We start from the raw sequence: 27,739 nt of genomic DNA on the forward strand, positions 1-27,739 counted from the left end.
TCCAGTGCCAACTCTTTTTTTTTTTTTTTTTTTTTATTTATTTATGATAGGCACACAGTGAGAGAGAGAGAGGCAGAGACACAGGCAGAGGGAGAAGCACGCTCCATGCACCGGGAGCCTGACGTGGGATTCGATCCCAGATCTCCAGGATCGCGCCCTGGGCCAAAGGCAAGCGCTAAACCACTGCGCCACCCAGGGATCCCTCCAGTGCCAACTCTTAAGTCCACTGTAATCCTGGCTCTCCTTAGTAAAGCCACTGAGCTGTCAAAATAAATTAAAAAAGAAGAAAGAAAGAAAGAAAGAAAGAAAGAAAGAAAGAAAGAAAGAAAGAAAGAAAGAAAGAAAGAAAGAAAGAAAGAAAGAAAGAAAGAAAAAGAAAGAAAGAAGAAAGAAAAAGAAAGAAAGAAAGAAAGAAAGAAAGAAAGAAAGAAAGAAAGAAAGAAAGAAAGAAAAAGGAAAAGAAACTTGGGACTCTATCTGCACTACCTATGGAGTCCTAGAAAGGATCAGGCCCCTGCCCTACAGTGGCCAGAACATCTTTGTATACCCGCTTAATAGAAGGGAATACCGAGACCTGGAGGGGCAGGGACCTGGACAGCCTTGTCTGGGATTCCAGACTAGAGCCCCCTTGAATGTTGAGGTGCAGCCTCAGATTGAGAGGAGAGGGGGACTGGCCTGAGGGTGATGAGGCATGCATAGTCTGATTTAAAATTTTTTTTTTTAATTTTATTTATTTATGATAGTCACACACAGAGAGAGAGAGGCAGAGACACAGGCAGAGGGAGAAGCAGGCTCCATGCACCGGGAGCCTGACGTGGGATTCAATCCCGGGTCTCCAGGATCGCGCCCTCGGCCAAAGGCAGGCGCCAAACCGCTGCGCCACCCAGGGATCCCCTGATTTAAATTTTAAAAGGATTCCTTTGGCTCCTGGAGGGCCATAAAGCAAGCTGTGGGCATCCAGGAGAGGGAGGAAGGGACCCAGCTGGATCATAGGGGTGCTGCTGGCTGCCCTCAGACTCAGCCAGACTCCCCTCATCTTTTTTTTTTTTTTTAAGATTTTATTTATTCATTCATGAGAGACACAGAGAGAGAGAGAGAGCGAGGCAGAGACACAGGCAGAGGGAGAAGCAGGCTCCATGCAGGGAGCCTGACACAGGACTCTAGCCCGGGACTCCAGGACTGCACCCTGGGCCGAAGGCAGGTGCTCAACCGCTGAGCCACCCAGGCGTCCCAGCCCCTCATCTTTCCCTTGGGGCTCATCCACAGGTATGACCTGGGGTTTTGAGGTGGGAAGAGAGGCCTCCTTCCCTGTCCCATATACTCTCCACATGGGGTCTGGCTGGCTGGCCTCCCTGCCCCCCCTTCTCCTGAGACAGTGGTTGAAGCTTTAATCCAAAGACAAGTTTCTGCAAAGCTCATGTTTGCTGCCAGAAGGAGCAGGCACCAGCCGAGATGGAGGGATAAAGAGGGTGGGACATGGAAGGGAGGGGGCAGGGCCTGTGGAGGCAGAGAGCCAAAACCCACACCCGGCCCCCAGCCCTGCAGGTCTCCAGTGTCTCCAGATTAATTCCAGGGACCTCGTCCTTGCCACCTAGAAGGATGCATTCCTGTGCCCACAGCACACCCGACACCTCCTATGTGCCACCTTTACCTCAGTCATGGCCACAGGAGAGAGTCCCAGGCACTTAACCTGGCCTAGGCCCCAACAGGTTTTGATTCCTGAGGATGCTGGTCAGGGGCACAGAGTGGTGCTGCCTCCTCAGAAGCAGGCAAGTGCCCTCCCCCTACCCACGCACCGCTGGGCTCCACACAATCCCTGAGTGGAAACTGAGGCATGCCCACGCGTTGTCCTCTCCCAAAGTACCTCCATTCTTGTCTTCTAGTGCTGCGTACCCCAGTTTCTTTCCCCCATGCCTCACTGTGGTCTTCCCACACCACCCTTACCACAGGCTGCCTTTTCTCCTGTCTTCCCTCTGTGCACCCAACTCCTGCCTAGGGGAGACGACGTACCTGGAGACGTGGGCGGTTGGAACCAGGAGGAAACCCCAAGTCTTCTTTCCTCACTCCCCCTGCCTCAGGCACCCATTCTGGGGGCAGAGCCAGGCTTGTGGGGAGGGCTGGGCTATGGCTCCCTGACCTATTCCCTTGAGGGCCAGGGCCCACAGACTACCCATCTCCACTTCCTTCCCTGAGCCTGGGCTATCTCAAGTATCCCCCTGCCCTTCTGCAGCTGCCTCTGAGTACCCCCAAAATCAGTGCCTCCCAGCCAAGGACAGCTGTACCCCAGCCTGAGAGGGGTCTCGCTGCTTGGAGTGGCCCAAAGAAGGGATCTCAGGCAACAACCCAAAGCCCTGGGTCAATGCAGAGCCTCAGAAAGCCCTCATTTCCCAACCAGGGGTCCGGTTGGGCTCAGGCTAGGCTATGGAGGGCTCCTATTCCCTGGGCTGGGCGGGGTCAAGCAGGGCTGGCTGGGGCCCATTCTCTGGATAACACTGGCATTTCTTTTCTTTTTCTTTTTTTTTTTTAAAAGATTTTATTTATTTATTCATGAGAGACACAGAGAAAGAGAGAGGCAGAGACACAGGCAGAGGGAAAAGCAGGCTCCATGCAGGGAGCCCGATGTGGGACTCGATCCTGGGAACCCAGGATCACGCCCTGGGCTGAAGGCAGGAGCTAAACTGCTGAGCCACCCAGAGATCCCAACACTGGGCATTTCTTGCTGTAATTTTAGTCACCCAGAGAGGGGACCCAGTCCTGGACTGTTGGCTTGCTCAGGTCTTAGGCTCTGCAGCCTTATGGACACAAGGGGACCAGGCTGGGCTCCCATTATCCTGGGATGGGGACTTCCCTTCTGATGGGGAAGGGACTCTGGAGGAGGAGATAAGGCCTGGACTGGTGGGGGCACAAGGCATGAGAGCTCCTCCAGCCAGAGTTAGAAGAAGTTCTGATTGCTGTGGTGCCCAGATGGCCCAGTCAGTATAGCTCACCACTTGGAGTCGTGAGTTCAAGCCCCATGTTGGAGGTACGGTTTATTTTTAAATAAATAAATAAGAAATTCTGATGCTGAATTCTTCTGAGCACCACTGCTCCTCATCTGCTTCCCTGGACCCAGTGTCTTCTCACAATGGGGCTCATTGTGGGGGATAAATAGGGGCTCCCAGGAGAGCTGGGAGCCCACTCCCTCTGTCATTTGTTGATCAGGGCACTACTCCCCACTCTGGCAGATGGGACCACAAACCCTAGGTTCTAGGTCCTGGACTCTTAGAAGACTCACCTGTACCCCGTGTTCTCCCCACAGGACTCCAGGATGCTGTTTTCGTATCTTCCCATGCCAGGGACCCCTCACCCCTCTATCAGGCCAGACCTGAGGCAAAGGCAGCACTTGGCAAATGCAGAGAACAAGGACCCTGAAGGTATCCCAGGGAAAGTGTGAGGCAGAACCAACAGAGCCTGCTTTGCCTGCCATGGGGCCCAGGCAGTCAGCCAGAGGGCCATCCTCTTAGCGCCTGGAAGCCACGTCCCACGGCAGGACCAGGCAGCTCCTTGGGCCCCTACGGGATTCCTGGAGGGCCATCTCCTTATCACACCCAGGACCATGTTGCTCTCAAGCCCTTGCCCAGGCTACTGTTCCACCAGGATGTCTCTTTTTTTTTTTTTTTTTTTTTTATTTATTCACGACAGACACACACACACACACACACAGAGAGAGAAGAGAGAGAGAGAGAGGCAGAAACACACAGGCAGAGGGAGAGGCAGGCTCATGTGGGACTCGATCCCGGGTCTCCAGGATCACACTCCCGGGCTGAAGGCGGCACTAAACCGATGAGCCACCCGGGCTGCCCAGGAATGTCTTTTTGATCTCCCTGGAGAGGTTGTCATGATCCTTCTGGCCTGGTTCAAGCGCTGTCTCCCCCAAAAAGCCTCCCCTGTTTGTCCAGCTAGTCTGTTTTCTGAGCTTCCAGGGGAGAGCCTCTCCCTCTGCCTGTGTCTTGGTCAAATGTCATTCATTCATTCATTCATTCATTCTGCAGACATCATGTGTGCCCAAGCTTCGTGCTGAATACTAGGCCACAGGTGCTGATATCCTGCACATCTCATCTGCGTTCTGAGCCATGAACTTTCCAGAGGGTCTATGGAGTCTTCCCTGGGCTAAGGGTGCAGAGCTGGTTCTGGAGAAAATGGGCCAGACTACCATTGAACTCCTGCTTACTGGGTGAGGAAAAGCACCAGTGAGGAAGGCACCAACTTCTCATCCCCTCCCCTACTGCTGATTCTCTACTCCAGTTTGGCCTGAAATTTCAACAAAATTGACTACAAGGATTGGGAGGCTAGGCTTCTAGGCTTGGGGCTGAGGGGTAGGGGCTGCCTCGGGGACCTGATGGCACAGTCAGTGTTGGAGATTCAAGCTCCTGAGAGGCCCAGGCCCCACCCAGATCCCTACATCTTGGAAAAGCTCCATGAGGGCTGGGAGATGGATTCCAGGTGGGAAAGGGCCTGACATCTAGAGAAGCATGGGTCCTGCAGAAGCATGGAGGTCAGTGAGCTGCCTGGGCTAAGGCAGAAGCTGGGCGGCTCTGGCATTGTGGTCTGCACAACCCCCAGAGCTTCCGTGGATGTGCGACCATGGGCAGATGCAGTCAGGGCCACTGGGCTCTGATTTCACTGTGCCTCCTTCTACTTACTCAAGTGTCAGGGCCAGGAAGTCTAGAGTGCCAGATGTGTGCACACACATGCATGCATGGGAAGAAGGCCACTGGCTCCCCCAAGGACCCCTCAACTCCAAGTCTGGCTGCATGCAAGCGGCTCTCACTTGCCCCCATGCATTTACTCACCCACCCTCTGGGACTATGTTTCCTGTCTGGGACACAAGATCGAGTTGCTCCCTCTCCCCACTGAACCCCACCCAGGTGCTGGGAGGGTGAAACCAGCTACCAAGAGCAGATTGCTGGGAGCAGCATCTAATATGTAGGACACACTCTGCTTGTATCCTCTTTGTTGACTCACTGTGTCTCCCCAGTGGATGACAGGGAGAGCTGGGTGCCATCCCCAGGGGCATGAAGGCTTACCTGGATTGCTCTGCATGGGAGAGTAGGTCGGTGTTGGACTTTTCTTTTCTTTTTTTTTTAAGATTTTATTTATTTATTCACGAGAGACACACAGAGAGAAGCAGAGATACAGACAGAGAGAGAAGCAGGCTCCTTGCAGGGAGCCCAGTGTGGAACTAGATCCCTGGACCTGGGATCACGACCTGAACCAAAGGCAGATGCTCAACCACCAAGCCACCCAGGCATCCCAGTGTTTGCCTTTTCATCCAGGATAAGGGTCTGCTCAGGATGAGCCACCTTGACCCCATATCCTGCCACTGCCCCCGCTTGGCAGGAATCCAGTACCTGCATAGTGGCACCCACACTTAACCCTCACTGGAGCCTTCACCACAAAGGTGACCTCAATATCTTCCCTGGGAGAGGAGCTGCATGCAGGTTGTCATGGGAATGCAGTGCTAGGAGAGCAGCCACCTGGAACTGCTGGATCACACCTCCTCAAACAGGCCTGCCTGTTCCAGCTTTGCCATGACCCCAGGGTCCAGCCCACAATTCCTCCAAACATTTATGAACTAGATGCTGTGGGAGTCAGCAAGGTGTTGAGGCTCTGGGTCAACAGGGGGTCTCCTGGTGGGTGTGGGGAAGGTAGGTAACCAGAGGGCTGGTAGGGTGACTCAGGGAAGGCCACCTAGAGGAGATGACACTGCCACTGACCTTCAATCTTTTTTCTTTTTAAGATTATTTATTTATTATTTATTCACGAGAGGCAGACTGGGAGAGAGAGAGGCAGAGACATAGGCAGAGGGAGAAGCAGACTCCTCACAGGGAACCCAATGCGGGACTCGATCCCAGGACCCCAGGATCAGGACCTGAGCCGAAGGCAGACACTCAACTGCTGAGCCACCCAGGAGTCCCTGCCACTGACCTTCAGAGAACCAATTAGAAAACTTACAGCTTGAAGGCTGAAGGGAAAACCTGGGCAGGAACCTGGAGGTTGACCTGCCAAGGTCTGTCCTAGAGGTCAGATGTGGAGCTGTCTGGAAGGGGACTCGCAGGTCAGAATTGACTAGAGGTGGGCATGGGGCAGGGGTGGGGGGCATGGGGAGCAGCAGTGGCCCACGAGCTCCATTTCTACCAATGCTTACAAGAGCCAGAGTGGCTGGGGCTGAGTTCAGCAAAGATGCAGAGGGAAGGGAGATGTGGGCCTTGGAGCAGTCCTTGGGGAGGCCCCAGCCAGATGAAGAGGCCAAGTGAGAAGACAGTGACCCCAGGGAACTGGTAAACTAGGCGGAGGGGGAAGCAGAGGGGCAAGGAGCCAAGACAATCCTCCTGCAAGGGGCTGGGGCAGGGGGCTCTTAGAGACCCCCAGCCTGCAGGGCCTTTGCTGCCTCTGAGCTCGATCTACTGGCAGATGGTGAGTTATCTTCCCCAATGGGATAGGTGGCCTCCTCTGGAGAACATGCTGCTTTCAGGAGGGTGGGGGGTTGGGAGGGCCTTGAGGCATCTAGGATGGCACAAGGCCTAGGATGTGTCCCTCACATACCTTCACCCTCCCCAGCTTCCTTGTGTCCTCCTCTACACACCTGGCTGCCACTCATGCACACCCACAACGACCCTTGGGCAGGAGCAGGGCCCACCAGCTTCCAAGGAACCATGGGCTATTCCTCAGAGACCCTCTCCTAGCATCCTGTTCACAAATGGTACAACCGAGGCCCAGAAGAGGGCCTGGCCCAGTTTCAGCCTTCCAGTGTCTCCATGGGCCTTCTTCCCAGGCCTCTGGAAATGAGAAATCCCAGAACAAAGAGTGGGCGCAGACTGCACAGTGGCTTTAAAGTACCTCTGGCAGTCCCAGCCCTGCCTTCCAGAGCCCCTAAACCTGCTTCATCCTCCTTGCCCCATCTTCTCCCCAAAGGCCCCCAGGCTTTCAGGGTGCTGCTCCTGGAGGATGCCAGGCTGCCTGCTTCTCTCTGTGAAGACCTTCCACCCCTGGCTTGCTCCCTGTGGGCTGGGGATGGGTCCTACAACAGTCCTGACCATCCCTCTCCACCAGCTCCGCCTGGGGACTCCCAGTTTCACGGGTTATGGCTGCTCCAAGGGCTTCTCCCGGGAACAGATCTGCTGAACAGAATCAGGGAGAGATGGGGAGGGGTGAGGAGAGGGGATGAGATGGGGTGGCAGTGCAGGGGCCCTCAGAAGATGCTCAGCTTCGGTCTCCCCAGGGGCTGTCTGTGTTCTGGGTGTTGGGCAGGGCTCTGGGCCATCCTGCCCTCACCAGGTGTGGGGCTTCCGGCAGCTGAGAGGTCCCTTTGTCTCTTATCTTCTCTGCCTTGGTGGCTGTATCCAGATAAGCATCCTATTTGAGACTGAAATTCCAGCCTGGCTGCCGGGTCCCCCACCTAGGGGTCTGGGACCTGCCAGCTGCACTTTCCCCAGGACGCACCCAGAGCGCACAATCCATTTAAAGTCCCCCCAGCTGCACATTTTCCCCAGGACTCCCTCTCCCGTCTGTACACTTGGACCTGCACCCCTACTGCCCTGTTGGCCAAGAGGACACGTGCCTCACGAACGCGAACACACACACACACACACACACACACATCCTTCCCCTCCCCATTTTGTTGATAGTGGGCCATTTTGAGGCCCCTCCACTCCCCCCCCACGCCCCGTTTCCACCCCACCTAGCTGGGGGTGGGGAGGTTTGTAGAGAGGCCCCCCACCTACCAGTGGGAGCCCAGCCCCTGACCTACCACCAGTGGGAGCTCAAAGACAAGGGCTGACCCCTGTGTGATCCCAAACACCGCCCCCGCCCCCAGGCAAGCCCCAGACACACGTCCCGAGCTTCCTGGACCACCCCTCTCCGGGACTCCGTCTCCATCTCTAGCCCAGTGCAGCCTCCTTCTTCCCCGTCTCCCCCCTCCCCCCTCATTAAGCCTCCTAAACCCGCCAGCTCCCTGAAGCAGGAAATTGCATTCTGCCAAGATTAAATGGACTTGAACGCCCTGCCTCTGCCCGCAAGGGAGGGGAGCTGAAAGGAGCCAAGTTTGCCGAGGGTGGGGGCCGGGACACCGAATCCCAGGTTGGGGAGAAGGGATCCAGAAGGGTGGGGTGTTTCAGGACGGAGCGGGGTGTCCCAGAGGTGTGCAGGGGAGAGGATTGGGTCTGTGGGGAGGCAGGGGCAGGAGGGCCCGCCTCCCCCTCTCCCACGGTGGGAGTGAGACGCCGGGAGAGGAAGCCGCCCTGTGGGGGTGGGGGCGTCCGATTAGGTAGGCGGGAGGGGTGGGGAATAGAAAGTGGGGGGGAGGGGCGCGAGGAACAGTGATTGGGAGGTGAGAGGGGACGCCTGTCAGGTTGAGAGCCGACCTACAGGAAATGGAAAATGAACTTTGGGGGATGCGCTCACTGCTTTTCTGGAGTCCCCAGAGGAAGGGGCTGGCAGCCTCACACCCCCCACCGGCCCAAGGTCTGGCAGCAAGGGTGCAGTCAGGTGGTCGGGAATCCCTGTGTGCCCTTGGGTCCATGCCCGCCGGGATGCACAGCCCCCACCCCTGCACTATCTGGAAGACCCCATCAGGAGACAGAGAGCAGGACAGTCCCTCCTGGGCAAAGATGCATTAAAGGTCGATACACCCCCGCCCCCAGCCCCAGGCAGCAGGCAAAGCAGAAGCTGAAACCTTCTGAGGTGTGTCCAGCACTGTTCACCCTATATCCACAGCAGGCCCCAAACCCCAGAGATGCGGGGGTTATCATTGCGGAACTCTGAGGCCCCAAGAGGCTGCTCCTCCACCCCAGGTCACAGGGCTGCCCACAGGCAGTGCCGGATGCCAGGCGAACGGGGGAGGGGTCCTGCGAGTCCCTCCTTTTCCCAGGTGGGCAGAGTGTGGACCTCACATAGGCAGCTCCTGCCCCCGGGCCCAGCCCAGCTCTGAGCTCTGACCGGCTGGGCCGAACGTGGGCAGGCAGCGGTCAGCCCTGGCACCGAGGGCTGGAGGTCCCTGTGGTCATCAGCCAGGCCCGAGGCCGCGGGCAGCTGTAGGAAGTCACTGGAGCTCCGGAGCGGGGCTGGGTGGGCTGCGTCCCTCCTACCACCCCTACCCCTGCTTCCACGGCTGTTTGTTCAGATGTTGGTACTCATTTCAGGCCACCGGAGCTGGACAGAGAGTTTCCCAGGAAGGAGGCTGGCTCTGTTCGGGTGGCTAGTAGAATAGGCTTTACCTGTCCAGATGTGGTAAATCGAGCCCTGTGCCCTTGGGAGGGGGCAGGTGTATGCCCAGTGAGTGCATCAGGGCTCATCCTGGCCGGCCTGTGCTGGCTGCAACAGGAGCTATGCTGCGCCTGCGGGGAAGGAACATGGCTGAGTCCAGATGAGGCCAGGATGGCAAGGCCCCCCCAAGGGCTCCAGGCTCTGTGCTCAGTCCGCTCCCCAGTGCTCTGGGCCTGAACTTTGCCTGGTCGTTCCCTGCTGGGTTCTCAGTCTCCAGTCAGATCAGTGGAGCCAGCTGCCAGTGAGATCTGAGTTGGCCCATCCTTCAGGTAGTTGACAGGCAGTGACCCAAGGTCCTGCCACTGCCTTGTGCTGGCTCCATAACTGGCTATCCTGTTGTGGACAAGCAGTGCCCATCCTGTTCCTCTCTGACCTCCCCTCCCCGAGACCTATCTTAGAGAAGGCCTATCAAGGCAGCTCTAGCCCCGAGGGGTGCTGCCTGGGTTCTGACCCCACCCACCCCCACCTCCCACCTCCCACCAGGCTGCAGACTGGAGACCCTCATCCAGGCCAGCTCAGCTCAGCGCCTTCTCCTCAAAGATACCCTAGGGCACACCTGGGTGGCTCAGCAGTTGGGCACCTGCCTTCAGCTCAGGTCGTGATCCTGGGATCCGCATCAGTCTCCCTGCATGGAGCCTGCTTCTCCCTCTGCCTATGTCTCTGCCTCTTTCTCTCTCTGTGTCTCTCATGAATAAATAAAATCTTAAAAAAAAAAAAAGAAGAAGAAGAAGATACCCTAGTCCCCCTGCCTTGGCATCCCATGGCCCCTGTGGCCTTAATCACAGGCCGAATTGCTCTTATCTGCTTTGTCTCCCTTGCCCATGGGATTCGGAGCTCTGGGAGGATGGACACCACATCTGTCTCACTCACACACGTGGTCCTCGGTTCCCAGCTGCACTGGGTAACCCCTCAGTCAACTGACTGACTACAAGGCACAGTACATTTCTAAGACTTTATGGCAAAATCATTCATTGCCTCGAATATGGAACAGCCTGTGTGCCCCTGTCTTTCTCAGCCCCTGGAGTTGGCTGGCAGGTGGAGAGGGGTATGGACATTAGCCAGACATATTTTCTATCTGCCCAGAGCTCAGAATCTTCCAGGAGGACAGGACTGGGATAAAGGAAGTAAGTACCATGCCCTTGGACCCCAGAGAAGCCAAGGAAGGGCTGTCAGAAAATCAGGAGAGGCTGGGTTGTTGGGGTCAGGAGTCAAGGGTGCTTCCTCCAGAGACTTCATAGCACTGTCATTGGGGGAGGGGAGTTGGAAGGGCTTCTTCAGCTTCCAACCTCCAGTCTGCTTAGCCAGCTGTGAGGATGAGCCTCGATGATACCTAGTGCCCCCTCTACTCTCAGCTTTGATCTGCTTCCTGCCCCATGGCTGGGTCACCTAAACAGCTGACAAGACAATTCACTTCCTCCATTCCTTAGCAACCACCCTTACATCCATTCCTACAGACTGTCAGACAGCCTCAGCTCCACGTAGACCAATTGGACGCTTCACTGCCCCACCAGGAGGCCTATTCAGCCCCACTGTCCCATTAACCAGGCCCACCTCTCCTGTCCTGGGCTGAGGGCCTGCTCTGGCCATCTGAATGAGTGTCTCCATTCCAGGGCCCCCGTCCCCCCACGCTGTGCCCTGCGTTAGGAGGCATCGTCTCTTCCCCCGTCATCTGGCTCTCAGGGCTGTGCGGCTCAGGAGCTGTGGGATTTCAGATGAGTCTCCTGCTCTCTCTGGGCCTTTGGGGTCTCCCAGCTCTAGAGCAGGATGCCTACCCCATGGCTGGCAGGAGAACGAGGACATGCTTTCTGGGTTTGGGCTGGCATCTCCCACGGGCTATAAACAGTTGCTGGCATTTCCCCAGCTTCTCTTTTAAATGCCCTCTGGGGAGGCCGGTTTCTGAGCCCTGATTCCTGGTCCTGGAGCCCTAGGGACCCCTCTTGACTGAGGCAGAGCAATTTGGGGTTTCCTGATGTTCAGGGATCAGACTAGTCCCGGGATACCAGCAGTGCCATAGGAGGCTGCTCCTTACATGATGTGCGCACACGGAGTGTGGGGGACAGGGTGCTGGCTCTGACCCCAGAGGAGAGAAGGTGCCAAGAGTCTCCACAGTGCCCAGAATCTAGGCCATTAGGTGTCCCAGGATGAGGTGGTCTCTATTCCCATCCTGCTGACATTTGTCCTGCCCCAGCAGAAGGCTTGCCTCGGCCCTGTCTTAGCCTGCTGATCCTCTTCTTCTCTCCCGTACCCTTCTCTGACTCCAGGTGGGAGTCCAGGGTTGCAGGGTCCTGCCAGGGCCAGCAGACCTCCCTGCAAGGTCTGCCCAGCGGGCAGCGCTCTAACTGATGCCAAGCCCCCATCAGTGAGGCCCACCAGCCAGCTACCTGCTGGAGCCCTGCTCCCTAGTACTTCAGCCTCGAGGTCTCAAGTGTGGAGACTGTAGTATGGTTCAGAGCCACAAATTGCTGGGGGGGGAGAGAAGGGGCCTGTTCTTCCCTGTGTTCCATAATCCTGGGAAGGGTGGGGGCTGCAGAGAATAGGTGAGTGACAGGTGCCTACCAGCATGGAGAAAGGCTCAGGGACAGGGTGTTCCTGCCTAGGACATCCCCACTCTCACCTAGCCTTGGAGGGGCAGGGGTTAAAGAGCCCCTACTCTTTGGGCAGGTGCAGGGGTGGGGTGGGCTGGTGGCCACCACACTCCTCTGTCCTGTCCTCCCCAACCCTGGGCCCCATCACCTCTTTCCCAGAGGTCTCAGGTGTAACTTCTCCTCCCCCAGCCCTCCCACCAGCTGGCAGGAGAACAGAAAAGAGGTAACCATGCCTGCCGTGGAGATCCCTGTGGTTTTGTCTGGGCCAATGGAAACTATGGGGTTGGTGGGAATAATAACTCCTGAAAAGCGGCAAATACAGATTTTATTATCCGCACGTGGGGGGCCACATCCCCAGGTGTTCAGGCACTCATGGACTTTGTGAGGGTCTTGTGAGTCCTTGGTGGGAAGGGCAGCAGGAGCCCCTCCCTCAGGTGGAGTGGCCTTGGGCTGGGACTTTTTTAAAATATTTTTATATTTTTTTATTTTTTGTGGGGGGACTTTTTTTTAAGACTTTAAAATTTTATTCATTTTTTAAAAAATTATTTATGAGAGAGAGAGAGAGAGAGAGAGAGAGAGAGCAGAGATACAGGCAGAGGGAGAAGCAGGCTTCCTGCAAGGAGCCCGATGCCAGACTCAATCCTGGGATTCCAGAATCACCCCCTGAGCTGAAGGCAGACGCTCAACCATTGAGCCACCCAGGCATCCCTAAAATTTTATTCTTTTTTTTTTTTTTTTAATTTTATTCTTAAGTGGTCTCTATACCCAACATGGGGCTCAAACTCAGCCCCAAAATCAAGAGTCACACGCTCTACACAGACTGAGAAACTGAGCTTGCCAGGTCCCTCTGGGACTGCTGTTTAATAAAGGAGATTGGGGAAAAAAAAAAAAAGAAAGGAGATTGGGGAGTGGGGAGTGTCTGGGTGGTACAGCCCATTAAGCCTCTGACTGTTGGTGTCAGCTCAGGTCATAATCTCAGGGTCCTGAGAGTGCTCAGTGCAGAGTCTGCTTCAGACTCTCCTTCTCTCTCTGCCCTGCCCTCTGGTACTCTCTCTTTCTCTCTAAAATAAATAGTAAATAAATATTTTTAAATCATAAAGGAGATTGGGGAGGGCAATGCTTACCCAAAGGAACCTTCTTGTCCCTGGGAGTTTCCTGTCTTGGGTGAGGGAAGAGCGGGAGTGGGCAGGGCCTCAGACAGCCTGGACCTCAATCTTGGGGTTCTCTGTAGCCCACCAAGGTCAGATTGCCCATTTGTGCCTCCAGAAGTGTTGCTGCTATGGGGTCTTAGCCCTTGAGCCCAAGGGACAGGGAAGCTGGAAGTGATTTCCCTTCTACCTTGGCATCCCCGCTCCCCCATGGTCCCACAGGCTTTTAGAACCAGGCCTGCAGCTGCTGGAGTTATCATGACACTTCGCATCCATCCTGGGGGAGCGGCCCCCCAAAATGACTGAGGGTGTAAGAACAGGCCTAACAGAAGAGGGGAGATGGGGGTACACCTGCTACAGGGCTCTCTCCAACTGCTTTCTCCTTGAAAACTCTTCTTTTAGGGGCCCCTGGGTGGCTCAGTGGTTGAGCATCTGCCTTTGGCTCAGGGCGTAATCTCGGGGTCCTGGGATCCAGTCCTACATCAGGCTCCCTGCAGGGAGCCCATTCTCCCTCTGCCTGTGTCTCTGCCTCTCTCTCTCTCTCTCTGTGTGTCTCTCATGAATAAATAAATAAATCATATAAAAATAAATAAATAAATAAATAAATAAATAAATAAATAAATAAATCTTAAAAAAAAAAAGAAAAATATACAACTCTTCTTCTGGGGTACCCTCTCACCTGTGGGAGCACAAGTCTGCTAGAGACACAGGTCAAGGTATGAAAGAGTTACCAGCAGATGAGGTGAAGTCAGGCAGTGCATGGGGCTGGGAACCCCCTTATCTCCTAGATCCAGTCTACTCAGCTCAGGGGGCATTTACCTGTTCATCCTGGATTGTCAGCTTCTCCTCTCCTAGCCAGGAGGCAGGAGGGGGGCATGGAGGGGATGTTGGGTCTCATGAATTTACAATGACCAGACAAATGAAGCAGGTGCCTAGGGAGAGAGTTCCTTAGTAGGGAGGGGGAGGGACAGGTAGTGGACAGTATCTGCATCCCCTTCTCTCTATCTTTCTTTGATGCCCTCTGCTAAGCTCCTTAGCACCAGCATAGGGCATAAACAACATCTGTCCCCTATTGTCCTGGGGTCTGGGCCCTGGAGCCTTGAGATCCTTAGTGACATAGGTCCGGGAGGGTCTCTGCTGACCCTCACTGCTCCTACATAGACAAGTGGCCACATAGGCTGCACCCCCACCCAGGCCTCCCAGGTCTGCTGCCCTTTGCCTGCCCAGCCAGGCAAAGCCTTCTTCTCACTGCAGAGCTGGGCCTGGAGAGGGAATGGGGGAAGAGCCTGTCCTATTCTCTAGGGTCTAGTCTGGGTGGAGTAGTTGGGGAGGAAAGAGGCCTGAGTCTTCCCACCAGCCCCTCTGACCCTCCGCCTCTGGCTGGTGGCTGTAGCACCCCCCACCCCCGCCTCAACCCAACCTTCTAAGATTCAGAGAAGAAAAAAAGAAGAATGAGGTGTCTGAGGATGAGGATTGAGGGGTGGAAATTACCTCAACTGAATTTTAAAAACCCCTGGCTGGTTGCCATGGTAACAGAAAGGTGCATCCCATTGCCATGGTAACAGGCAAACACCGAGATCTGCTGCTGGGATTGGGGATTTGGGATGTGGCCGGAGGGGGTGGGCGGAGGAGGCTGGGCCTGAGTGAGAGCAGATGGGGGCGCTACACAACCTGGGATCACCCAGCCCCACCATTCCAGGGGCCAAATGTCCAGGCATGGGGTCAGAGGAGAACAGATTGTTGGGAGAAATCCCCTGGCCCCCGCCACCCACCTCTATCTTACATGTCTCCACCGTAGGAGCCCCGAGTGGAACCCAGAGCCTACTTAACTGGGCTCCAAACTGGGCAGATCCTGAAATTTAGAGACCATCCAAGTCGGCTCCTGACCACAGGGAGTGGCAGTCTGGGAGTCACCGTTATAGTCACTGGTCCCGAGAAAGAGAAGCACATGGCCCGGAATCCGCTCAGCGAGGATTACTATGATGCACCTGAGGTAGTTATGCATACATGGATGGTTGTTGCCACATACTCACACCTGGAGGACAGCTCCTCAAAGTGGCAGTCCTGTCTTCCAAGAGCCACAGCCTTTGCAACTCTGGCCCTATCGCTGGGACCCTGGTTGAGTATGAAGGTCCAAGGAGGGACAGGAAGGTTCCTGTTCTGTCACTACTGAGGACACTTTCTGGAAGCCCAGGACAGCCAGCCAGGCAGGAGCACAGGTCACATTCAACAGGTCCTGGTGAAGATCTAGGACTGACTTGGGCAGCCACTGGGTCCCCGGGCTGACCCTCTCCCACCTGCAGGCTCCGTGCAAGGGGCTGGACATTCAGGCTCATGGCCTGTGGCCTGACAGCCTACCATCAGAGTCAGTCTCTGGGGATCCCAGTGCTTCCATAAGATGCCTGGTAGACACACCTGGGAGCGTCTCAGCTCCTGGAGTCTCGGGCTTTTCCATTAGTGCATTAGTGTAGGCAAGTTTCAAAGATGATGTGGGCTGCCTGTGGCCTTGGAGATGTGGCTCTGTTCACCAGACTAGCTGTGTGCATGCTGGATGGTCAGTGCAGGAGGTTGGCGACGGGGGAGGGGGTCCTACCTTCCTGGTCTGCTAGCCTCAAACAGGCTTGTTACAATGTAGATTTCCAGACCCTTCTGTGGAGAGTGTGGCATAGGAACAAGAGTTCTGAGAAGACGCTGGAGCATCAGGGACGCTGTGCAACCCCTAGGTGTACCTGGGTGGGTGGAGAGTAGAGGGGAAAGCAGCCCTCAGGCAGGTAAGAGATGCCCCCTGACTCTGGAGAAGCAGGAAAGAACCCTTGGCACTCTGAGGCCTCCTGGCTCCCTCGAGGCTGCCTTGGCCTGCTCTTCCTGAAGGTTGGTTAGCATTGGTAAAAGGGCTGCATTTGTCCCCAGCTCTGCCAGCACCAGGGCAAGTCAGTGCCTCACACAGGGAGTCCCAGCCCAGCTGGCCCCTCACAGGCACAAAAGCTGAATCCAGACGGGCCTTGGTCTGCCCAAGGTCTTCCACGAAGCTCTGGGAGGGGAGATCCAGCCCAAGGTGGCCCCCTCAGGGTCCTGCCTCCCCACCAGCCCAAGTGGCTCTAGGTTAACAAATGACAATTGTTTGGCAATAGCAATTCTGCTAAACAGGAAAAACATGCTGGTGAAGGCCTGATGCACCCCTACTTGGCCAGCTCTGGTAGGTCTGAAAGGTAGCTCTGAAGCTTGGCTGAAGTTGTGGCTGGCAGGATGGGGGCACTGACCCTGGCAGGGTGGGTCATGTCTCTCACTCACACACCTGGGAACACACAGGGGCCCATGGCACAGCAGAGCTGGCCTGCGAGGACTCAGGAACTCCAGCCTCCTGACACTGGCCCCAAAGTGGCTGGGCCCTCTTCAGAGCAGGGACCGTCAAGCTGTCCCCAGGCTGAGCCAACATCAGTCTCTGTCCCCACCCTCACCCTGGGCCATGTCAAGAAGGGCATAGTTGCCACTGCCCTGGGCTGGTATGTGATGCTTGGAGCACCTGGAGCTACCTGTAAGAGGCCCAGGCAGGAGCTGAGCACCCTGGCCTGGGCTAGTCCACCTCAGCCACTGCCTCACAGCAGAAGAAACCCGGCCTTTCTCCCAGAGGGCTTGGCAGGTGAAACCCAGGCTCCCAACACCAGTAAGCCAGAGGGACAAAGATCTGAGGCCCATTAGGCAGGACCCAGAAACTGAGAGAGGTGGGGACTCCTCCCCCATGCCTCCTTAGGCTGTCCCCCCTTCATCACCAGGGGTTACCCTGCTTGGCAGAACTGAGTGGGTTGCCTTGTGGGATCGCACTCTGTGGGCAGGTTTGGAATCCATGGTAACCCCATGGATCACTTGGACCCCACCCTTTGGGCCAGGAATGCTCAGGGTCTCAATGGACTCACCATTATTGATGTCATTTTTAATTTCAGGGTGGCTTTGAACACCTAAACTAAGGATTGACCCCTAAATGTGGCTTCAACGCAACCGTGGATATAGTGGTAGACAGGGTATCATCCTGTCCACACTAGAGCAGGGATTCAATGTGTCTCCAGCACAGTATGTACCTATATACCTCGCTGACCTCTGAATCCTGAGCGAGGTCCCCTCCCAGCCCCCTCACTGGCCTAGGAGGCCTACTCTTCAGGCTGGCCTCTACCCAGAACCTGGAGATCCAGCTCTGCCCTTAGAAACTCAAGTTTTGACCCTGCCTCCCACTCTGGTTCCCAGGACAATGGTTTGGGCTGGGACCTGGCAGATCCTGCTTATCTTGTCATAAATATTTATCATGCTCTAGGGGCCAGAGCCTGCAGCTGGCTAGGGATGGGGCGGGGGTGGGGGGGGTGGGGCGGGCGGCGAGGGGGGCAGATGATTCAGGATCTCAAAGCTCTTTCCTAATGAGGGTGCCATGAGGAGAGTGTGCCACCTGGGCCTTGGAATCCTTGGGGAGGGGGAGGACAGATGGACAGCGGGACAGTCAGGGGGAGCCTGGGGGAACTTGGGCATGCTCCAGCAACCAGACCTCCCTTTGCACCCCAGGAATGTGGGGGAGGAGGATTCAGAAGAGGCCAAGGCTAGGGGAGACATGGCAGGCTCCTCCCTGAACTGTCGTGTTCTTGGGAAGTGTGCTCCCCACACATCAGCCCCCAGACTGTGCTCGTGCTCTCATAATTGTCCCCCCATCCTCCCAGAGCTGTGCTTCCCTCATCACATCCTTTGAAGCTCTGCGCCCACCAACAGCATCCTCCCAGATTTGTGTTCCTACATATTCTTTTTTTTAAAAATATTTTTTTAAACTTTTATTTATTTATGATAGGCACACAGTGAGAGAGAGAGAGGCAGAGACACAGGCAGAGGGAGAAGCAGGCTCCATGCACCGGGAGCCCGACGTGGGATTCGATCCCGGGTCTCCAGGACCGCGCCCTGGGCCAAAGGCAGGCGCCAAACCGCTGCGCCACCCAGGGATCCCGTTCCTACATATTCTTGTACCTGCAGAGCTGTGCTCCCTGAGTACTGTCCATCTACAAGGAGCTGAGCCCCACATAAACCTCGCCCCACCATCTCTCCTGACTCCATACCTGCCTCCTGGCACTGAGTCTTCCCCAAACCCCAAAAGGGGTTGTTCCCCACTCTCCATCCTCCAGAGCTATGCTCTCACACATTCAGAAGCCCCTCTCCCCACCCAGTGGGACTCCGACCACAGAGGCTCTGGGCAGTAGGGCCGACTCCCCGTCCCAAAGGTCAGGCTGGCACGCAGTCCCGGCTAGGCTAGCCCGTGTGTGGAGCCGCAGCCCCCCGCCCCCCTCATTGGCATGCTAGTGGGACCCACAGGTGGAATCAAAGCCCCAGCTCGTAGCCGGAGCTGGAGCTGGAGCCGGAGCTGAGCTGCACAGCGGGGAGCCGGGAGCCTTTGTCTCCCCAGCCCTGGGGGTGTAGGGAGCCCAGGGCAGAGAGGGCACGTTTGGGGGCCCAGAGCCTTCTCCTTACTGCCAGGGGCAGGCACAGCTGCAGATAAGGGGGGCAGCCTGAACCAGTGAGAACCCCAGTAGATAATGAGGGGCTATGGGGGAAGGGACAGCCTCAGGCACAGCCTGGGGTGGGGGGAGAAGGCTGGCTCCCAAAGCCCAGAGCGCTCATTAGTGGAAGCCCGGAAGGGGAGGCAGCTAAGTGGGTCAGTCTCCCTCCCCCAGCCTGCCTGACAGGTGTGGGTGGGAGGGAGGACTGCCAGCCTATTGTCCCCCATTAGGATCGGCCCCACTCTGAAGCCACCCCTCCCCGGAGCCCCGCCCTGCCCACCCGCTCCCCCGGGACTCCCCCTTCCCTCTCTGAGACCCCCTCGGTGGGCCCCTCCCCTCCCGGCACCCCGCCCCTTCCCCCAGGTGCTGGCCCCGCAGCCGGCCTCCCCCCGGCATACTCCAGACCGAGCCACACCTGGGAGAAATTGAAATCTTAGCCTCTTCCCCTGCCCCCGCCTGCGCCTGCGAGGCAGACATCCCTGTCCTGGCCGTGAAAGGCAGTAAAACAGCCCCCCGGGGCCGCTGAGGGCTGCGCCAGAACAAACGTCCAGACTCGGGTGTGGGCTCCAGGCCAGGGCTCTGCGCCCCCAACCTCGCAGACAACCGCCTCCTGGTGCCCACTCTCAGGTCCCCAGTTCCTTTGTGGCCCCCACCCCCAGTTTGGGCCCATCGGTCTCAGGAGTAAGAGGCGAAGAAGGGATGGGGGGCATCACAGAGATGGAGTCCTCTCCCTGCGGGGTGGGGAGGCTCAAAGAGTAGGTGTCTGGTGCCTAGGTCCACCCTCCCAACTCTCTCCTGAGTTGGGAGCGCAGGATGGACAGCGGAAAGGTCAGCTGCCCACCTCGCCACCTCCCGGCCCCTCCAGTCTCTCTGGCTGGGTGCCTCCCTGATCAAAGGCGTTCCAGGGCTCCCCATTTCCTGTCAGGACTACCCTGCTCAGGCTCTGAGAAACCTCCGGACTCGCCCCGCCGGTCCCAGGGAGGAGGGCAGAATCTGTAAGGTCCTCAGGCCACCCCTGCTGTTGTGGGGACACAGTTCTGGGAGGAGCTGAGGGACTATCCCTTCCCCCCAAGCCCCACCCCAGCCTGAGGCCGCAGGGTCACTGCAGCCTGAGGAGTCTGGGTCCGGCTGCACAAGAGTTAATCTCAGGGTGCCCCCCCCACCACCACCACGTGTGCACAAATTCCAGGAACGCTTTCCATTAAGGACGCTTGCTCGGAGCAGATTTCATTTACATTAATAAGAACCAGAAAAATCTGGGGGGGTGGGGGGGGCAACAGCGGGGCGTGTGGTAGCTGCTCACGTTTTTGCATCTGAATCTGGTAGAGCCTGAGGGGCTCAGGCTGGGGCTCCTAGTTTTAGAGAGGCCCTGCCAAGCTAGTGCTGGGGTACCTAGTCCAAGGGGAGTCTGCAGAGCCCTGCAGATTCTGAGGACCCCAAGGCTTGGTGGGGAGTGAGTAGCAGAGCCAACCTGGTCCTAGGGTCTCCCAGTCTGCCATCCAGGCAGAGTCCAGTGTTGGGTGGGAGATAGGACACCAACCCACGGGAATGACTAGGGGCAAGGGCAGCAGCCCTGGGTTTCCATGAGCTGTGAACAAACTCTGTTAGCCAGGGTTTGCTGCTACCCATCTCTGAGCCTCAGTTTACCAGTTTGTTGGAGAAGGCTGCCTCCTCCTCTCCCCACTATATGTGACTGCAAGTCTTAGAAGGGAAGGTTCTGAGCTTTGAGCCAATCTATTTCAGGAGCACTGCGCCACCCTCCTAGCTTCCCCTTCTACCTCAGCTCTTGTCTCAAGCCTAGAGCTGAGCAGTGGACTCTGTGAAGTGAGCTCTAGAGCCCGGTTGGGGGGCACCTGGGCGCCTCAGTGGTTGAGCGTCTGCCTTTGGCTCAGGGCATGATCCCAGGGTCCTGGGATCTAGTCCTGCATCAAGCTCCCTCCTGGGGAAGCCTGCTTCTCCCTCTGCCTGTGTCTCTCATGAATAAATAAAATCTTTTATAAAAAGAGCCTAGTCAGGATGGAACCTACCCCCCCAAATCCTCCTACCTGGGGAAGAGGGAGCCACAGGGTGAGTAAGGGAGTGCACAAGGGTGTGCCTGGGCTCTTCCAGCCTTAGCCTTGCAGCACCATGGCTGCGGTATGGCCTCCCAGCTCCCAGCTCCCACCTGGCGGCCAGATCAGGCTTCCTTCTTTTGGGGGGAGCAAGAGTATGATTTTTGTACCCTTGGGCCAGAGCAGGCTGCAAGTGTGCACAGAGGTGAGCTTTCTTGATTGGACCTGGCCTGCCCACGTCCAGGTGGTCAGGGAGAGGTATGTGTGAGCTTGTATGCTTCACACATGTGTGTGCGGGTGTTGGGGTCTGCAGGCATCTGCGTGTCCTACCCCACACACATCATCGAGAGGGTGGGTGCTGGAGAAGTATACCTGCTGCTGCTGCCGGGTGACTATCTGGGCCTGTGTGTGCATGTGCATTCGTACTCTTGCTGAATAATTGTGAGTAAAAACGGCTGACCCTCAGCCCAAGGAGTTGGGCAAAAAGCAAAAGGGGAGGAAGCCCCCCAGCCAGGCAGCCCTGGGATTTGGGTCCAGCCCTGCCTTGCTCCAGGCCCTGCAGATGCATCCTGGGGCACTCTGCACTGAACCTAACCCTTACAGAGCCGGCTGGGCTCCCACATCTGCACCACCCCCATCAGGGCTGAGCAAGAGGATAGTGGGGGGACACTTAATTACATCCATGAATCATTCTCAAATAGCTCCTGTCCAGCCGGCCTCAGGGGTGGTGGTGCCTACTTGGGGCTGGGAGCCGGGAGCCGGCCTGGGTGTGCTGGGCTCCTGCGGGCCTTTCAGTCTGGCAGGCGACTGGGGGTCTGGACCAGGCCTCCTGGTCCCTCCTCTGTCCCTGCCTGCTGTGGCCTCAGCTCCCCCATCAGCATGCAGAATTCACCACTGGTGCTCAGCTGTCTTATCTGGGCCGCTAAGGTGGGGTTGGGTGGTTGGGGGGGTGGTGGAGGTGGAGTTGGAGAGGAGCTGACTCCCCCAGACCCAGCCACCCCTACTCCGCGTTATCTTGCCCCCACAGCCTCCTCCTGCAGCTTGCAGCACCACAGACCTTTCCTGCTCCTCTTCCCAGCATCCTCTAGGCCTTGCTTTGTCTGCAGTTGTCTTTTTTCTCTGCCTCTCACGTCTTCTCTCTCTCCCCAGGGCATTGGGGTGGGGGGAGGCGTCCCAAGGCGCAGCTCACTCCACCCTCAGCTCCTCAGTTGGAGCTAGAGCTAGTCCGGCCCAAACCTGAGCCTGTCCCTGTGCCTGCAGCTAAGGTCTCCCTTCTCCATGGAGTTCCTTCTGCCTGGGGGGCCAGCTAGGCAGGAGCCCCTAGGTTGGAATGCACACTCAGCACTTGCTAGCTTGGTAACCTCCAGCAACTGTTCTGCTTTGAGCCTCAGTTTCCTCTTTAAACCAGATGAAAGCAGTGCAGGGACTAAGTGGGACAGGAGGGCCCTCCCTCTGGTTTGTGCCTCCAGCTGGAAAGCAAACACCCCCCCCCCCCCCCCGGCTTCCATCTTTGGGAAGCTGGGTGAGAGTAGGTGGGTATCCCCTGCCTTCTGCTGAAAGCCCTGGGCAAGCTTGCCCCAACTCCTCAACTGTACAAACAGGCTGTGGGGTCGTAGTGGGCCCTGCAAAAAGTATTTCTGCGAGTCAATAATCAGGCTGGTGGGTGAAGGGAGTGTGAGAGGCAGAAATGCATTTTATCGACCACAGAAATTATTTACCTGCATTGGAAAGAAATGCTAAGAGACTGAAGCACTCATTGTGCAGGGGTCCTGCTTGGCCCCTGCCCCACAGCTGGGCAACAATGCCCCTTCCAGCCTGAGGGAATTCCAGGGTGGGGGTGGGGGCAGGGGACCTTCAGAGTCTGACAACTTGTTGCTTGTCTGGCTCCACACATAGCGAGGCTAGGTCAGGTCCTCCTGACTCTCAGAGACCTGGAAGAGGCCCTGGGACCCTCCAGTACCTCAGAACTAGTTGAGAACCCCTACCCCCACCCCCCATAACCTAAACCAGCCTGGCCCCATAGACGATGGAGTGCTGCCATCTGGTGGCCACCAGCAGCACAGTGTCCTCCTCCAGGGCCATCTCCCCTTCATGCCCCACCTGTCCCTGAGGACATTCATCCCTTGGGAATCAGGTTGACTAGTGGCTGGAATCTGGGTGCCCTTGAGACCCCCCCCCCCCACCCCCAGCCAGATTGCATGCCTGGGGAGCTTAGCTCAGGCCTGGCTGCTCATCTGGGCTTTGAAACTTGTTTGATGCATGGCCACGACAGCTGCTCCTGGATAGCCCTCAAAGCCTGAATATTGCAGCAGTTGTCTCAGCCAAGGGCAGGCTGGACTTGGGATCCCTAGAGAATCCAGCAAGAGACCCTTCCAAATTTGGCGTTTGGGTTTCCTTGATTAGGACGTTTGCACTGCCCTCACAGCACCCCATCAGGCATGGAGGGGGAGGATTAACAGCTCTGGGAGTTGGGCAGGACATAGCACACTCATCCCTGGCCTTGGAGTTGGAGCAGACCATGGAGGACTGGTGGGGAGTGGGCATGCCTGGGTTCTTGGGGCTTCAGCTCTGGTCCTCAGGGATGAGAGCCATTCAATACCCAGAAACCCCCAAATGTGGCCTAGCATGAGGCCAGAACCAGAGGTACAGCCTGTCAAACTTCAAGAAATGGGCTCAGATGGAAGGTGAAGGCTGTAGTTAACTGGTTTGGCATGCCAGTGATGGGTGTGGCTGGGCAGCAGGTTGTAAATGGAAATGGGGGCTTCCAGCTTGAGGGGCTGGGTCAAACCACTAGGGATAGACACAGACATCATGTTTGTAGGGAAGCCTATGCCAGGCTGAAAGATGTTATGGTCCAGAGCAATCTTTGTGGGACCTCTGAGCAGCAGAAAATGATGTCTGCACCAAATGGTATGGGACAGATTCAAGTGCTTTCCTGGTGTGGGGCAGCCCATATGGGGCTCAAGATGGCTGAAGGGGGCCTGGCTCCCCAGCCAGTGCTCAGCTTTGGCCCCCTCCACCCCGTCAAGAGGCTTCCACTAAGCCTTTAATGAGCTGGATGCATGTAATTAGGAGCTTCCCAGATTTCAGGATGTAGGTCTTCATCTGTAAGAATCTCCCATACTGGCTGTCAGATCCATTAAACTAGGTTGCTTATGACTGTTACCCAGGCACAAAGACCAGCAGCATGTCCATGATGCACAAGGCTCTGGAGGTGGGGCTGAGCTCCTCCCCAAGGCTGATTCTGGAAGGCAGGCATCTGTTGGACCCTTATTTGTGAGGTTTCTGACTTACCCCACGGAAGCCCAGGTGTGGGGCTTCTGCATTTGCCTCATCTTCCAAGGAACCTGTGGGAGGCTGGCTGGGGTGAGGGCCCATAAGCACTCACCTTCAAAGTATTTCCTGAGCGCTTTTTGTCCCTTTAAAGGGCCAGGCCTGCCTGAAAATAAGAAAATGTGACCAGCCACCAAAGCTGTGGCATTCCAGCTTGGAGAATAAGCCCCCCTCCCTAACTATATGCCAAACATGGAGCCCATACATGGAGTTCAGGCAGATTATGCAGGATGGATCCCCCATCACCACATCGAGTGCCAGGTAGCCTCAGATATACTTCCTGCCCTCGTCAAGTATGGGGTTACTGGTCAAGATGATGACAAGGATGTGATGACCTCCTTTAGAATGGTAAACCCTACAAACCCCGAGCTGCTCCTCAGCAGCTGAGGTGAACAATGAGGGGGGTGCATGGAGGAGGATGGGGGAGGAATGGGGCCTCAGTCCCCATTCCCCAGCACCTCAGCAGGGCAGGAACAGCCCAACACAGCATGCTGGAGTAGTCTGCAGAAATGGGAGAAACAGAGGCACTCACACTCACTTTGGTCTTTAGAAAATTGAAGTGGAAAAGCTGACTCATTTATGACTGAATTTTCATGAAGAATTTTAAGACATATTAACAAACTCTTTAACTTAAGAATCTAAACATGATTAGAGTAAGAAAAATAACAAAATACTACTTATAAATAACTTTTAACACACTTATCTCACCACCAGGCTTGACTAGCTCAGACATGCTCTGCACACCTGGTCACCCAAGAATAAAGAGACACAGACACTCATTTTTCAAGGTATTTCTTTTGTAAAGGAGCCAGATTTGGCAACTAGACTGAAAATCTTCCAAAATTCTGTACAAATGTGTAATATACAAATATACACAAGGCTTTTGCCAAGAAAAGACAGCACAACAAATGACAGAGGCGGCTTTGGTGTCACATACCACCTAGGGCATCTCAACACCCCGTAGGAATGCGAGGGGCTGACAGACCACGACATGGCTACACATGTAAAACACACTACATTACACTATATACACTGAAGTATAAAAGACCCACCGTCCCCTTGGCCAGCTCACAAGCCCTCTGGCAGGAAGGAAGGCCATTCACCAGATAGCCCATATAAGGGGAACTCCTTTAAGTGGGAGAACCTTGTAGAATGGAGTGGTTCGCCCTAAAAACTATTAACAGCACAAGGCATGCCCTTAAAGAGACAGGTAGGTGCTAAGAGTGAATTTAGGAGATGGTCCATTCCTTGTGCTCTGAGGAGCTCCTTGTCATCTTTCCCTCCCTCCCTCTTTCTCTGCATTTCACTCCATCTCAGTGAACCGAGCAAACATGGCCTTCCGGACAGCATCTTTGTAGGAATCCGCACCCGACAGTCCGTATGCACTGCCTTTGGCTCCTAGGCCAGCTCCTTTTAGCCGGACTTGAGCCTAAGGGAACAAAATTTCTGTCAGCAAATGGCAAGTAGGGTGTGGACAGCTCCAACTCCGTGTCCAGGCAATTCCCAACCAAATAGGACCGCCCACCACCGGGGACAGAAAAGAGAATGTTTTTGAGACCTGACGTAGGTTTAAGGACTGAAGGAATAAAATGGTCTAAGGAAGACAGGCAGAGGGAGACATATTCCACAACCCTGCTCAGCAAGCTTGTGTGTCTAGTAAGGGCCCCAAAGCACTCCACTGAAGCCTAGGAAGGCCTGGTAATTATGGGCACAGATCATAGCAGGACAGCCTGATGTCAGCAGAACTTGCTTGCACGAGACAAACATGGTCTGTAACAGTCTGACCTAAGCCGTGTTGCCTGGTCAGAGAGAGCAATCCCTGGTGGTGCTCTTGTCTAGAAGGCTGGAGGGCAGGGACTGCTGATCCTGAGATTATATCTCAATCTGAGCTCTGACCAACTAAAAGATTTTTCTTCTTCTTCTTCTTTTAAGATTTATTTATTCATGAGAGACACAGACTGAGAGAGAGGCAGAGACACAGGCAGAGGGAGAAGCAGGTTCCTTGCGGGAGCCCGATACAGGACTCAATCCCAGATCCTGGGATCATGACCTGAGCCAAAGGCAGGTGCCCAACCGCTGAGCCACCCAGGCGTCCCAACTAAAGGATTTATCATGGATAAAACTCCTACTTAATCAGAATTTGTTTTATACATAACCAAGATCACTTAGAAAGAAATGAAAGCATAGTACACCTTAAAAAACCCAATCTAAGTACATGGATCTGAGTAGGTGTGAAGTAAGAGGCTGTTCTTAACAAAGGACATAGACATATACAGTTCTCACAAGATGGCTTTTATCCAAAGGTACCAAAAGACCAGAAAAGTCAAGTAAGGCACCACACCCATTCCTCCCAACTGCCATTTTAAAAGGGGGGTGAAACAAAGTGGTGGCGCTGCCCAGAAGAGACTGCCCTTTGTGGTAAGGTAAAGCTGCCCCTGGACCCCAGGCTGTCTGGGTGCTTCCATTCATCTCCTCAGTAGAACAAGCCTACAAACCACTGAAGCCCAATCTTACTGCTTACCTCGATGGGGGCTGTGATGCCTTGACATTTTCTTCCTAAACCTGAGCCTTCCCGCCAACCCATGGCCTGCAGCATCTTGTTGCCAATGTTACTGTGGTCAATGCCATCTTTGGTGGGCTGCTCGTAATTCCTGCCAGTGGCAAACACACAGTTACTTAAAACAGCCAGAGCCCCTGCTAATGAAATGGAAAAGGTACACAACAACACATACACAGTGCCAGCATCAAACTGCTTCTTGCGCTTGGGCTCTGGAGGTTCTGGAATGCCGTACTTCTCTCGTCTCTCTGCAGCTCGATCTCGGTATTTCATCTATGTGGGAGAACAAAGGATGCTAGACATTCAGATCTAAATCTTCCAACAGCCTGCCTGACACACTGAGACTTCACGATTACCACCCTCAAGGACTATCCTAATCTGGAGCGTGGCCTCTTAAGAGTGGTCTGAAATACCAAATGCCCCTTGTTTCCCTCACTGCAGTTAGTCCTATCAAAAATGGTGGGTGTGTAGGGACTGTGTGGAATCTGGGGCAGAGCTACACCTGCAACAAGGAATTTTATTTCATTAGCTATTGCTTGTCAAGCTCTTTGACAGGCCTGCTGAGCCACTGGTGCAGCCTACCAGTATCTAGAGGAAGAGGAGGGCAGAGCTGCCATTCCTCTTACCACCTGGGACAGGTCCACCTCCAGGGACAGATGGCACCAAGGAGGCTTCCAGAGACCCATTCATCAGGGAGCTGGTACTGTAAACAGTGGAAAAGAACAGGAGAGCAGAAGCCCTAGCTACAGATAGCCTGAACTATAAAATTAACGTGGAGTGAGAAATTTCAAGTAACTTGTCCACTTCATCTCTAACCCACGGACCTCTATTTGGATTTTAAAACTGGCTGGCTCTCAATCTGCCTCATGAACTATTAAATGCCTATCCATTATTGGCCTCACTTGCTTTTGCTGCCTTCACTCCAAACCCTGCCCTGCCTACCGCTTTCTTCCTTACTATTTGTAATTGTCTTATGTATGTAATTGTCTTATGCCCTGATGTCCCTTGGGCCTAATGTGAAGCCTCCCTCATTGCAGGCCAAACAAGATCACATTCTCCTTACTAAAATCCAGTGTACCTCACCAGCAAGATAACCTGGTGTTTAGGACTTGTGAGCTGTCTTCAGGATGTGCTTCCGTGCATCCTCGTAGACATAGTGCAGACCTCACAATGCACACAGATCCCAGGTCCAGGCTACATGAACCACAATGGCCAGGTGACAAATATGTGACAAATC

General features: G+C 55.4%; 1 protein-coding gene across 1 annotated transcript in view; it reads right to left on the minus strand.

Annotated features, from left to right (window-relative positions):
- Positions 1-24,721: 24,721 nt before the first annotated feature.
- RBM5 (RNA binding motif protein 5) overlaps positions 24,722-27,739 on the minus strand; it is a 29,399-nt gene continuing 26,381 nt past the window's right edge. Inside the window, exons 23-25 of the mRNA XM_072786146.1 lie at positions 26,678-26,775; positions 26,467-26,596; positions 24,722-25,374 (exon numbers count right to left, since the gene is read on the minus strand). Of these exons, the coding sequence (XP_072642247.1) occupies positions 25,249-25,374; positions 26,467-26,596; positions 26,678-26,775 (354 nt within the window). The 3' untranslated portion in view covers positions 24,722-25,248. The remainder of the gene's footprint in view (positions 25,375-26,466; positions 26,597-26,677; positions 26,776-27,739) is intronic.

Source organism: Canis lupus, chromosome 19, assembly GCF_048164855.1.
Source record: "Canis lupus baileyi chromosome 19, mCanLup2.hap1, whole genome shotgun sequence".
NCBI classification, from domain to species: Eukaryota; Metazoa; Chordata; class Mammalia; order Carnivora; family Canidae; genus Canis; species Canis lupus.